Source organism: Pinus tabuliformis, chromosome Q (genome assembly GCF_031772625.1).
Source record: "Pinus tabuliformis cultivar Carrire ecotype Pingquan chromosome Q, CPIR1, whole genome shotgun sequence".
Classification (NCBI taxonomy): domain Eukaryota; kingdom Viridiplantae; phylum Streptophyta; class Pinopsida; order Pinales; family Pinaceae; genus Pinus; species Pinus tabuliformis.
This window is the reverse complement of record NC_142296.1, coordinates 1,112,431,249-1,112,445,172: the sequence shown is the minus strand read 5'-3', so window position 1 is coordinate 1,112,445,172 and position 13,924 is coordinate 1,112,431,249. Positions and strand designations below refer to the sequence as shown.

The window sequence follows — 13,924 nt, the reverse complement described above, 5'->3', positions numbered from 1 at the left end:
TAATAAAATTGAATGGGAACCCAAGATGAGTTAAAATCATTCTTAAGTATAACCAATTCACTATGTCAAAAGCTTTAGATAAATCTACCTTCAAGATAATACCTTTGCTTTTTTTGCTATGGAGCGAGTGTAAAACTTCCTATGTTGTCCCAATCACCTCATGGATCTGCCTGTCCTGAAGGAAGACGAATTGTTTAGGTGAGATGTGCTTCGATAAGATGGGTTTCAACCTATTTGCTATGATTTTGGAAATAATATTATACAAGTAGTTACAGAGCGAAATGGGGTGGAATTCATCAAAGGAGGTTGGATTATCAGACTTCGGAATGAGTGCAATAAAGGTGGAGGTTATGGCGGCTTCCAGATGCCCCATAGCTCTTGATTCCTCAACTACTCAAAGTAGATCCGCTCCAATCAAATCAAAAAAAGCTAGATAGAACTCGATGGTCTAGCCATCATGTCTTGGGCTTTTGTCCTTGTTAAACCATTTTAACGTGGCCTCTAGCTCCTCTAATGATACTTCTTACATCAGATCATTGCCATCATCTTGCTCCACAAATCTGGGGAAAAGTTGGGCAACTCTGATCATTTCTGCCAATCTGGGGAAAAGTTGGGCAACTCTGATCATTGCTTCCCTGGGGTCACTGTAGGCTTTCTTAAAATGAGAGTTGGCTAAAGAAGCGAGTTGGGGGAAGGTGTTTGTTGTCTGTCCCTGTTCATCCTGAATTTTCCAGATGGTGTTAATCGCTTTCCTACCATTAGCAAACCTTTGATAAAACTTAGTATTTGCATCCCCCTCCTGCATCCAAATAGCCCTACTCCTCAACCTCAAGATGTCTTCCCTATCGTTAAGAATTTTTCCATGGATTGTGTAGAGGGATGTGATCTTTCCTTTATGCTCATCTGAGCTATACAGACCACCCAGCTCATTTTCAAATTCAGCCAACTCGAGCTCTATCTGTCTCAGAGTTTGATCATCTTGTAATCTTTTTTGGTGAGCCCAGAGTTTGGTCATCTTCTTCAGCTCTGTGAGGTTATTAATAAATCCTGTTGTAACATTTCCCCTCTCCCCTGGAGGGTTTTCTTTCCAAAAATCGGTCACCATGTTGATAAACGAGGCTTCCTTGAGCCAGGTTGAGCAGAATTTAAACGGACCCTTCGGCCTAGCTCTACCACTTTCCATTTCCATGTATATAGGCAAAAGTTCTGAGAGTCCACCTAAGCTAACCCATTGCCTTATGTTGAGTCCCAGATCCAGAACCTGTTCTTTGACTAAAAATCTATCCAGTCTCCTAGCCAAACCATTTTCACCAACTCGATTGTTTCTCCATGTGGCTTGGATCTTTGCTGAGGGAATGTCAATCAGGTGATGTACATCCAGAATGGTCGAGAAGTAGTCTGAGAGGGTGTCTCTCTGGGCACGATGACCCCAGGACTCTGAATGACCTATGGAGAAATTAAAGTCCCCTCCAAGAATCAAATTATCAACTGATAATAATTCCAATCCCAGAAGATGATCCCAGTACTCTGGACGGTAATGGCAAGGCCCATAAATGTTGATGATTTTGAAAGGCATTCCTAGAACTGCCAAGTGTACATCTGCCCCTATAAATCCAGCCCCTCCTTGGCCATTGCCATCCAATCCCAAAAAATGCCATCCCGGGAGAGAACGCTCAAGAGTGGGGGTGATTTCTACAACAGGGCCAAGGGTCTCCTAAAGGAAGATAATATCCAGTGAGTCGGAAGAGATTAACCGACAAAGAGCTAGTTTTTAATCAGGCCTAGCTAGCCCTCTACAATTGAAGGATAATATCTTCATGGAGGGGGTTCTTTGGGGGCTTCTCTAGCTCTAAGGACCCTGGGAATGGTGGATTTTTTGCCCATAGCAATATCGTCATCCGCTTGTGATTGAGCACGTTTAATTCGAGAGGGATGGCCACAGATAGTCTTAGGAGGGGGAGGGGAGAGGATGAAGTCAAGTTCGACCTAATCCTGCTCCATATTCTTCGATCTTGAATGAGTATTGTATCTAGGAACAGAAAGAGCAGTCAAGGAGGCTGAGAGCGCCAGAGGAGGGGTACAAAAAAGGGAAGGGGGCGTGGGGGGGGAAGATGTGTGAGGGGGAGAAATATAACAAGTTATCTTAACAGAGGCCACCATCGAATTGACAGTGCCCGGTCCCAATGACAGCCCAGATATTGTATTATTATTAATACCAGAAAAGCATTAGAGGGGATCAAGTGAATGGAGTTCATACCGAAAGTATTGGAGTCACCCGAGGCTGCCGTGGCTGGTGCTGGAATTGGTGGCGGTGGATGACGAGGCGGCCTTCCACACTTCCTCGGGTTGTTCTGAGATGGATCCGTGGTCTTAAATCCTGGACCAAATAATGTAGTTGTTCCTTCAGAGAGTGGAGTGGTGTTCCTAGGCATATCTTCAGAATCCCTAGGTTGTTCCTCCCTTGCCAATTCTCCGTGTGATTGCGCCTCCTCCTCCTGAGATTCCTAAGGAGCCTGTCTAGCAGCCTTCCTGAAATTCCACCCATTCAGAGGGAAGTCTTTGAATAGATTCCCCACTTTGTGACAGTGCCTACACTTGAAGGGTACCCCTTCATAATCCAACATCTACCGCCTCGTAGCATTCCTCCATTGAATGTTGATGTACTCAGGAAGTCCTTCTGAGAGGTCAAGGTGCACTAATATCCTGGCATAAGCCATTCTTCCAGTAGTTTGAAAAGAGGCATCAAAAGTTAGATAAGATCCCATTGCATCCCCAATCTGCCTGAAAATATCCTCTGTCCAGAAATGATAGGGAAGGCCTGGAAGACGAACCCAGATAGGCCCGGCCTCCACTCTTTCCTGTTTAGGATCAAACATCAGCATCCATCTTCGGAGGAGGACAGAGGCCTGGTCAATGTGCCAAATAGTGGAGAGAACCCAGTTTGTATGGGCCAGACATTTGAATCTCAGGGCAAAGCATCCCTTGACAAAGGTTTGAACCCTGGGGGGTTCTGTCAGATGATGACCCCAAACTTCCATTACCCATCTTTGCAGCCTCTCCACACTGCAGTGCCTTCCTCTGACGTGTCCCACCAGAACTTTCTTCGTAGAATCCATTGACTCTAGAAATGGTGTGTCCTCAGAAAGCTTAAGGAAAATATCACTGCTTCTCTGTAGGAGACACATTTTCCTCTTGGATGCCTTTATGTGTCTGCTGCTTGTGCCTTCAGTAGATCTACCAGTCTGTACTGCCGCATGTAAGACCGAAGCCCTTGCTACCAAAGGGCCTTTCACTGGGATGGAGTCAAAATGCCCAGAAATGATGCCAAATCCTGTGAAGTTTCCAAGTAGTGGAGTCCCCGAGTCCAAGGGAGCAGACAAAACTAGTGTCTGTGTGTCTAGTTCCAGCTGACGGCCTTCCTAGGGTTTGTCCAGCCCCGCCGCGGAGTGAAACAAACCCGAGCCTTGCCCTAGGGCTTGTAAACCAAGATGCTGCGAGTGCTCAGAAATGGCCAAGGTGTCAGGTAAGAGAGGAGGGGTGATGAAATCCTGGATAGCCGAGGCTTCTTTGGGCAAAGAGATGGAGGGAATGCGTGGCCTAGAGATGGTGGGGAGGGCTTCTACTTCCGCTGAAAATTCATGGTCGAATGAGAAAAAATCCTCCACTGTGGTCCCAGGCTGAGTCCAAATGGGCAGGTTCTCCGTAGGATCCGCGGAATAATCTACTAGGTCCTCCATAACTGTCAAACCAGCTAGCTGACAGCTGCCTGCAGTATCGATTCAAGCAACAGAGAATGTCGGTGTGGAGGACCGATAACCGTCTAGGGTTAATACAAACTAACCGGAAAGTTGTGGCCATAAACAGCTAAAGCGAGAGGTTAAGGTAGCCACGGAGGTTTTCTGAAACGGGGATGTCAACCAGGTCGCTCTCCCATCCCTAAGTCCTGTGAACAGGTCTACTTCAAACCCTAACCCCAATCACCAGTCGAGAGCTTCATCTCCATCTCTCTCTGTATAAAAAGACTATTATAATTATAGTGGATATATATTTAATAAAAATTGAGTAGCCAATTAAATTTTTTTTATTTTTAGCTCGCTGGGTAGCGTAATTAGAAATGGCCAAAAAATGAAGTCTCACTGAGCCAAAAGCCTTGGGTTCAAATCTTGTGTAATCCCCCAGGAGAAAGCTCGGTGCCTACGAGGAGCTGGACAGATCATAGGACCCCTAGAGGTTTACTAGCAGGTCTGGTAGGTTTACTAACAAGTCTGCTAGGTCCTCTGGGCCAAAAAAAAATGTCATTTCTACTCGTAGATTTTAAGAGCACTTAGTATTTGTGTCATTTGATTATAGCTAGTATTTAGAAGTTCTTATAGTATAAGCTTAGTATTTCTATCATTGGATACAGTACATAACAAAACTTTGAAATCAATTCAAGGTAGATTCACTCGATACTTTCAAAAGTTTCTTCTGGCCTCTTGGTGTTCTTAGAGGTTTAATTGGAATTTCCTATCGTATCCTTCATTTGAAACTACATAACTACCTGAGATACCTAGGATGACCCTAAGGTTTAGTACAATTCCCTTCCTAAGAGATTTCATTTCATCCTGAGTGTATAAAATTTTGAACAATCGAGCTAACACCACTTTCATATTCATAGCTCCATCATTGTTATTCACTACTAGCTACTCTGCTAGCTTGGTTCCCACCATCTCCATTTTAGCTATTATGTTTTGTTTCTTGAGCTCTTCTTTTCCAAAAAATCCCATATTCCCACTAATGGGAACCCCAATAAAAATCAACAAAGTTTGAAAAATCTTGGAAGATTCCAATTACTCTTATTGTGTGACCACCAACTCATAATACCACCAAAAGATGAGAAAAACATTTTCTTGAGCGTGACACCTAAGCTAATGATGCCATTAACCAAATGAAACTCAATATTTTTTTAACCCATGATTGAATATCCACTCCATTTTTCTATGAAATCACCAAATAGTCATTCAAGTTATATCCCACTTTGCACATAGTTGTTTAAGGAACTTGCAATAATTAGTTGCCCCTCAATTAGTTGCCCCTCTAATTTATCTATGAATCCTTGAAGAATAAATCCCCCACCCTTCACATGAATACGTAGTCTTTCATAACTTCCATGTCTCCTTGCTTGCCATACTAAAGAATGATGGATTTATTTGATACAATGAGGAAGATGGAAAACTAAGGTGAAAAATATAATTTCATCCCCTCCTCCAACTTTTTAAGTATTTTGGTTTGCTCATTTTTTTTTATCACGGAGTAAATACCCACCTAACCTCACCATCGATTTGGAATTTTACAACCCTCTCTACTATCCACGTCAAAATTATTTTCTCTTAATACATGAAAAAAAACTCATTATAAAAGCACTTTAATTAAATGTTGAGTGTGATAAGGAAAACCATTCAAGTGTTTAACGGGGTGGTGTCTTTACTCACATGATTGATGATGACTAATGATTCAAAATATTCAGATACCTAATTTTCTTTTCCTTTGTGATTTTCAACCCTTGATATAACTTATAAAATATTTGAACCTATAATTTGAACATTATTTAATGTCATGGAAGACAATACAATAATTTGAACTCATTATTTAATCTCATGCATGAGAATTGGGGATTGCTTATCGATCACTAAACATTCTTGAAATCATATTAGTAATTTTAGTTGGAGTCTGTAAAGCGAAGCATTTTTTCTTCTTGTGCATAAATTACTTTACATTTAAGGTTATAGAAGAGAGAATTTGAATTTAAGTTAGAAAAAATAAATAAATAGATTTATTTGATACAAAGAGGAGAGAATGGAAAACTAAGGTGAAAAATATATTTTCAATCTCTTTTTCAACTTGGCACCACTTGAAATTTCTTTTAAGTATTTTGGTTTTTTCATGTTTTATCAAGGAGAAAAATAACCGCCTAACCTCACTATTGGTTTTCAAGATTCCTTCCTTATTGTTAATAAGGAAATTTACAACCCTCTCTACTCTCTATGTCAAAATTAGTTTCTCTTAATACATGATAAAAACTCATTATTAAAAAACTTTAATTAAATGTTGGATTTGATGCGTAAGGAAAACCATTCTAGTGTTTAATGAGGCAGTGTCTTTACTCACATGACTTACGATGACTAATGATTCAAAATACTCAGTTAACTAATATAACTTATAAAATATTTGAACCTGTAATTTGAACAACCCTTTTTAAGCTTGGTAGATTCTTCTTTTTCATTATAAAATAAGCAAGCAAGTTACAACCACATATCGACTAGTCAGGTGGTCTCAACTTGCCCATCGGGAAACCAAGTATGTTGACCACCTAACTGCATGTTAAGACATCCAGTAACAAAAAATACTTAGGATATATGTCCAAGCTATATAAACTTGACTGTCATGTCCACAACCATATTCTATATATATATATATATATATATATATATATATATATATATATATATATATATATATATATATATATATGTTGCAAACTATAAATTAAAATCTATCCGCATGAAAACTAATCAAAAAATAACTAAGAGCAAGCATGCTAGTCCTCATGCTCGTCAAATGTTGATCTAACTAGGGTTGGATATGTCGCACTAGAGCCTAGTAGCTCAGTCTGCGAAAACAGGCATGGGAAATGTTTCTCAATATGGCCTAGGCGGCCATCCTTTTTTGCAATTGGAATTGTGGCTTTTGAAAATTATGTTTGTAATTTAGAAAACCATAGAGAGAAATCATCCAAATTTGTTCCATGGCCTTCCCCAGGAGGCATTTCATAAGCCAATACATATATAGGGTCTGCTTGTATTGCGTATCTCATCCTCTGGTGTGTCCCGGATCCAGAACCAGGAGCTTCCAATCCTCCATATCAACAGCCTCCATTCTCGCTTGGTGATTTATATCCTCCTCCCATTCTACTATGAGCCATTTGATTTCCTCCATGATGTCATCTGCGTAAGCAATCGTCGTTTCATGTATCATGTTTGTCATGGGTTTTCTGCCTCGTCATTTACCCACAGTGCTTGTCTCAGCCTTAGCCTCGCGTCCCCGTGGTCTCTTTCCTCATCCCTTGCCCTTCGTTTCTCGACCCATTTTGTTATGCTCTTGACCTGCGAGAAGATGACAGAATACCAAATATGCAAAGAAATACAACCTAGAACACAGAACAGATGAGAAATAACAGCATGTATTTTATTAATCAGAAAGGAAAGCAATGTTCACTTGCCTCTTCGAGGGGGCAACCTCCAATAGAGCAGGGCTCGATTACAAAATAAGACACGATGCTCCTCAATGGGGAGTCTCTATCCTTTATATAGGATTCATACATGCAATATCATGGGTCAGTACCATGGTTCTTATTAATACCATCTATCTAATACCATGGCCCATTTGCAACTAACTGTGGTCCCTTCTTTAAATGTGGGTCAACCACTTACAATTATTAATATGGGCTTTATTGACTCTTTAATTAACTATAATTATGACTCGACCCTATTACATAAATAAGGGGGTTAGGGTTGGACCCTAACACATTTCCTCTTTGTCCGTGAACGTTTTGCCAAAGCAAACTTGGGAGAGAATGGGGAGATCTGCGTTGCAATGGTCTCCTATTCAGCTACAAATGGAAAACTAGCATAAGATCATTCCTATCGGGTGCATGTATGGGGTAACGGTAGATATTGAAGGAGAAAGTGCTCTAGCTAATTTTGAAGTGATCGAAATAGTCGACAATAGCAACCCTTGCCCTTCTGCACCGCATGTAAGCTAGTAGATCAAGGCAAAAAGTATTTTCACCAATCTTCTGAAGTATCCTAAAGGGTCCATACCTGATAAACTTTAGCTTTTTACCTTCACCTTGCATCCTGTCCTTGCTGATATACAGCCAGACCTGGTCTCCAACTTGAAAACTATGCTCCATTCGGTGCTTGTCATGCCTAGCCTTGTATTTGGCATGGCTTTTTTTCATCTGTTCCTGTACTACCTAGTGGATCTCCTGAATCTGTTCAATGAACCTAGTTGCCTTGTCCACATCACTGTGTCCATCAACCATGGTATCTTTACCAAAGACAAAATCCAAAGGAGACCTTGGTGTGAAACCAAAACAGGTTTCAAAAGGAGATCTTTGTGTAGAAGAGTGTTTTTCTCTGTTGTAAGCATGTTGCACATAACACAAATGTTCATCCCAAAGCTTAGGATGTTTGTTGCAATATCCTCTCAGTAACTAGATCACTATCCTGTTAACTACTCCTGTATGACCATCCTTTTGTGGATGAAAAGTTGTGCTTTTCTTCAGTTTGGTGTCCATTAGTTCCCACAGACTGGACCAAAACTTCCCCACAAATCGGGTGTCTCGATCAGATGCAATGGAAGTGGGTAATCCAAAATGAACCCATACATGTTCAAAGAATAATTTTGCAGTCTGTTCAGTTGTAATCTGCTTATTACAAGGTATCAAAATACACATTTTGCTGAACCTATCCACAACAACATATAGATAATCATGACCTTTCCTAGATTTAGGCAGTCCTCCAACAAAATCCATGGAAACACTTTCCTAAGGGTGAGAAGGAACTGGCAATGGAGCGTAAAAACCTAGTTTTCTATTGCTGGGCTTGCTTTTAGCACACATAGCACACCCTCTTACATATCTAGAAACTGTCTCATTCATTTTCGACCAATAACAAAATCTTTGCAGCTGTGCAACTGTTTTACTTACCCCAAAGTGCCCTAATATCAGAGAAGTATGTGCTTCCCTAATTATGTTTATTCTCTCAGTTTGTGGAATGCAGAGTATCCCACAATGGTATATAAGAGTCGGTCCTTCACATGATAATCCAATTCTTCTACTTTTTTGCCTTGACTCAAAGTTGCATATACATCTTTAAAGTCCATATCCTGAGCATATTGTTCAATGTAGCTTTCATGTAGTATAGAATTATGCTTAAGTATGGTAGATGCATTTATAATGGGTCTAGATAACATGTTTGCAACTTTGTTATGTTTGCCCTTTTCATATCTGATGACTAAATGAAACTGTTGTAGAAAACCCATCCATCTGTAATGTCTTGATTGTTGCAACTTAGTTTGGCAGTGCAAATATTGAAGTGGTTGATGATCAGTGTGTACTACTATCTCTTTTCCCATTAAGTAATGTTTCCACTTTTTCACACTCTAAACTAATGCATACAATTCTTTATCACATGTAGGATAGTTAACTACTGCGGGATCAAAATTCTCAGAATGATAACATATGGGTTTACTGTGATGAGTCAACACTGCTCTCATGGCATAGTCACTGGCATCAGTTTGGATCTCAAATGGTCTTTGTAGATCTGGCAATGCTAATACAAGTGTTGTACTAATCTTTTCTTTCAAGGTGTCGAAGGCTTTCTGATGTTTGCCTCCGCACTGAAACACTTTGTTCAATCCTGTTAAAGCATGTAAGGGAGCTGCAATTGAGGAAAAGTTAGAAATGAACTTCCTCCAATATTTTGTTGCTCCTAAGAAGCTTCTCACTTCCATAGCAGAATTTGGTTTAGGCCAGTTTACAATGACTGCCACTTTAGAGGGATCTATTTTCAGTTCACCTCCCCCTACTATATGACCCAAGTAGTTTAGAGATGTCTTGCCAATTCACATTTTGAGAGTTTAACATAAAGTTTTTCTCTTTCAAAACATATAATGTCTGCTTAACAAGATTTAAATGTTCTTCCCAAATTTTACTAAAAATCATAATGTCATCCAGGTACACAATAACACAATCATCAAGAAAAGGTCTGAGCACATCATTCATTAATCTCATGAAAGTAGCAGGAGCATTGGTCAAGCCAAAAGGCATAACCAGCCATTCATATAATCCCTGCTTTTTTTTGAAAGCAGTATTCCATGCATCTTGCTCCGCAACCCTGACCTGATGGTATCCATTGTGCAAATCTAGCTTGGTGAAATATACATCTTCCTTCAATTGATCTAAAATATCATCTATGCGAGGAAGGGGATAACAATTTTTTATTGTTATCTTATTCAGTGCTCGGTAATCAGTGCACATTCTCCACGAGTCATCTTTCTTTCTCACCAAAACAATTGGTGACCCACATGGTGATGTGCTAGGCCTGATGAATCCTTTCTCAAGCAACTCCTGCACCTGCTTCTTGATTTTAGCATTCTCTAAATAAGACAACCTGTACATCCAAACGTTAGGCAATGGAACATCTTGTTGCAAAATAATATCATGTACTATTCCCTTTTTGGGTGGCAGGCCTTTAGGTTCTTGAAATAAGACATCATACTCTGAAACAACCTTTTCTATATCAGCTTGTTGTTCAGCATTACAGGCCTCAAATACATTGGTTTTATCAGGTTTCCTTTCCTTTACAACCATTAATAATAATTGTTTGCATGAATTTATCGTTCTTTTCATCTGCCCTGAGTTTATGAGAATATAATTATTCTTGAGCTTGTGAGCTCTTACAAAGTATTCGATTCCATATTTAACAAGTAGATACTTGTTCTCAGCTCTATAGAAGATAGCCTTTCTATCATACAAGTAAGGGCTTCCTAAAACAATTCCACATATATCCAAAGGAATTATGTCTAACTCAACCTCATCTACAAATGCAGACCCAAAAGAAAACTTGAGTTTGCACTGTCTAATCACTTGTAGTTGTGCTTTATCATTCAACCATCATTTCTTATGAGGTGTAGTTGCTAAACCCAATTTCTTTACAATTTCTTCAGAAATTAGATTTACTTGTGAGCCACTATCAAACAAAGTATCAATCTTTTTATTTTTGGAAACAACTCGAATATGGAAAAGCTCATGTCTTTTTCTCTTATTTTCTTCATCAATAAAAGATTGAGTAGAATTACTAGTAGATGCTTCATAATTCTTACCTTTTATATCCGTGGCTGCAATAGTTGTTTCATCTCCCAAGTCTGACCCCAAATCTTTCTGAATAGCTGCAGAAGTCTTCTTCTTCTTTCCCTCTAACTTCTTAGATCTCAGCTCTGGATGCAGAATCCAACAATGCTCATCATCATGCCCATCCTTTTTACAGTGAGTGCATGAAGCTTTGCTTTTCTGTGCAGTATTAGCTTTCCTTGCTTTCCATTTCTGCTTTCTTTCTCCTTACTCTTGCTTACAGTGGGTTGGGATGGTCCCCCAACTTCTGGATTTCCATTCTTTCCTCTAGCTTCTAGATGAGTAGCTTGTACAGATACCTCATCTATACTAGTGGGATTAAACATGAGGATGGTATTCCTCATGTAGCTATGTAGACCACCTAATGTACTTCAAAATAGTTTCTGGTGAGTCTAATGAGATACCCAGCATCAATGCTCTCTTTCTAAATTCTTGAGTGTACCCTTGCACACTTTGCCCTTTCAACTATCAAAGAGTTTTCCAACTCATCATGGCTTGTTGCATGTAGGCCAATGGATAGAAATGCTTTTTGATTACAGAAATAAATTCACTCTAGACAGAGATAGTCTTACCATGTCTTTTCATATCAGCTTGGGTTATGCCTTCCCACCAAACCAAGGCAGTGCCTCCTAGGCGTAGGCTTGCCAGTTGAATCTTACTCTTGTTTGAGTCTATGTTCTGTACTTTGCAATACACATCAATTTGTCTAATCCAACTTTTCAGCATTTAGCTCTCCATCATATATAGGCAAATCAAATTTAACATCTAGCTTGATCAAAGATGCTTTCTTATTATGCACAGAGCTATTGGGAGGTGTGAGAAAGATTTCCTCTTTCCATTTTCCTTTGGAGTGGTCATGGAAGTGAGACTCATCTTCTTCTTTATCTTGTTTAGAACCTGAGGATTCTTCATCCTTATGCTTTCTAAAGTCCTTATACATTTCTTCTACCATAGACTTTATAGCTAGGAAACTTTCTATGAATTGAGGGCCTAGCCCCATAGAACCTTCCTCTGGCATTGTCTTCCGAGGATAGACTCTCCCAATTTCAGGATTAGTTTCCACCAACTCTCCTTCTCCTAATTTGAGCTTTGATCTAGTGAGCATTCAAATGCTAAATGAACACAAGCTTGTCTAACCTTACAGCCTAAAGCGCTAATACCACTTGATCTGATAATCACCCTATGAGTGACCTCAGTTAAAGATTTATTGAATAAAGGTATTACAGATTCATGTGCTAGTGTGTGTGTCTATGTTATTTAAGCAATGGATCAATCAGATTGCAAATACACAGACACTTGAAATGGAAAGACAGCAGAAAAATACAGTAAGAAAATACAAGAACACAAGATATTAATAAGGAGTTCACCCTATCTTCCAGGGCTACATCTTCGGTCCAGCTCTCAGTGGTGGCCTTATTTTATTGTGTCTTAAGCAGAGAATTACAATGCATAAGCTCAATATGAGTCACCTGAAACAGATTTTCTTGGCAGGGGGGTCCTTGGATTCCCCAAGCCACTGGAGTGCACAGACTCTATGGCCTACCAGCTATTTTGACCTCTCTGGTCTGACAGATCCTCTCTTTGATGGCTTGAATCTCTCAAGCTCTCTGGTGCTCAGAGCTACCTTTAGTCAGCTCGGCCCTCTGTCTTCTTTCTGCTTTTGCTTCATATCTTCTTCTCTGTGTTCCGTCCTCCTCTCGGGGTTCTGGTCTCTCTCTCTCTCTCTCTCTCTCTCTCTCTCTCTCTCTCTCTCTCTCTCTCTCTCTCTCTCTCTCTGTGTCTTTTGTCTTCGGTTCATGGCCTTAAAATTATTCGTTCCCATGTCTATTCAGTTCCTCCGTCGAATTTCCTTCTACAGTTATGCTTAGAGTTCCCTGTTCAGCATCATCATCAGGCTCACAGGGAGTGGCCACATGTCCTCATGTAACTGCGCCAGCTTGCTTCTTCGGTCCAATTCTTCGGTTACGTCATGGAATGAGTCTTCCTCCACCGTGGCAATCAAAGCAGACCTCAAATTCTTCTAGATCCCGGCTTATTCCCTTGTTAAATCCAATCTTGTCATCGAGCGCAATGTCAACCGTCCGATCTGGATCCCCCAGATCCAACGTTGTCCGCTCATTTCGTATGGTTGACTTGCTCGACCGTTAGCGCACGATGAGTGGTGGTTTTCTTTCTCCTCTGGTTACCATGCGTCGATCACTGAGTGGGATCGCTTTTCCTTCATCCAAAACTGCTTACCATTCAAGGAGCCCTCGATCAATACCGTCGGTTTCGAAGCAAGTCCCGCCTTTTAGCTTTTAGCCTTTTTCGCCTTTTGCCCTTCGGTTCTCTGGCTCTCCACGTGACCAAGTGATCGGGGCTTCTCCATTTCGAGCCCTTTCGCCTAGCGATGTGCGATTAGCGCTATGTTAATTGCACATAAAAAACCTCCTCTACTTCCCCATCCGAGCCTCCCAAGGGCTAATTTCGCCTCCCGCGCAATCTCCATGGGCCTCGGTTAGCGCACTTTGACCGAGGTCCTCGTCATTCCACGCTGGCTGCCACTGCCACTGGTTTGAGGTGTTTTTTATCGTTGTTTTGGAATTCTTTGATGTTTGTCCCGGCCTGATACAGTCATGGTTCTTTTGACAGTTCTTTATGGATCCAATTCGGATCACCCAGTGAGGAAGTCACCACGAAAAACCCCATGGATATTTGCCAGAAGGGAAATATGGATTGGTTATAACAGCCGACAAAGCCGACGGATTTGGATGAAGAAGAATTGCACGGAGGCATAGAAGAAATTGATGCTGAGGAGAGTGAGTCGATGACTTGGCTGCCGAAATATATTCCTCCACAAAAGGACACGGCTAAAGTACCGAAAGATCTAGACAATGAGAATTTCAAGGCATCAACGCCACTATTGCCAAAGAAAGTGATGTTTGAGGGTGCACTATTGGCCGACATTCCGATGTTAAAGATGGAGGATTG

At 40.6% G+C, this 13,924-nt stretch overlaps 1 protein-coding gene across 1 annotated transcript; it reads right to left on the bottom strand.

The window, feature by feature from the left end:
* Positions 1-2,624: 2,624 nt before the first annotated feature.
* On the bottom strand, positions 2,625-3,116 carry LOC149223400 (uncharacterized). Its single transcript, XM_089387902.1, has one exon. The coding sequence runs from the start codon at positions 3,114-3,116 to the stop codon at positions 2,625-2,627; it is 492 nt and encodes a 163-aa protein (XP_089244028.1).
* Positions 3,117-13,924: the final 10,808 nt, after the last annotated feature.

What these genes read in the sequence shown, in the direction of transcription:
- LOC149223400 (XM_089387902.1), bottom strand. Translation starts at nt 3,116, where the DNA reads ATGGATTCTACGAAGAAAGTTCTGGTGGGACACGTCAGAGGAAGGCAC.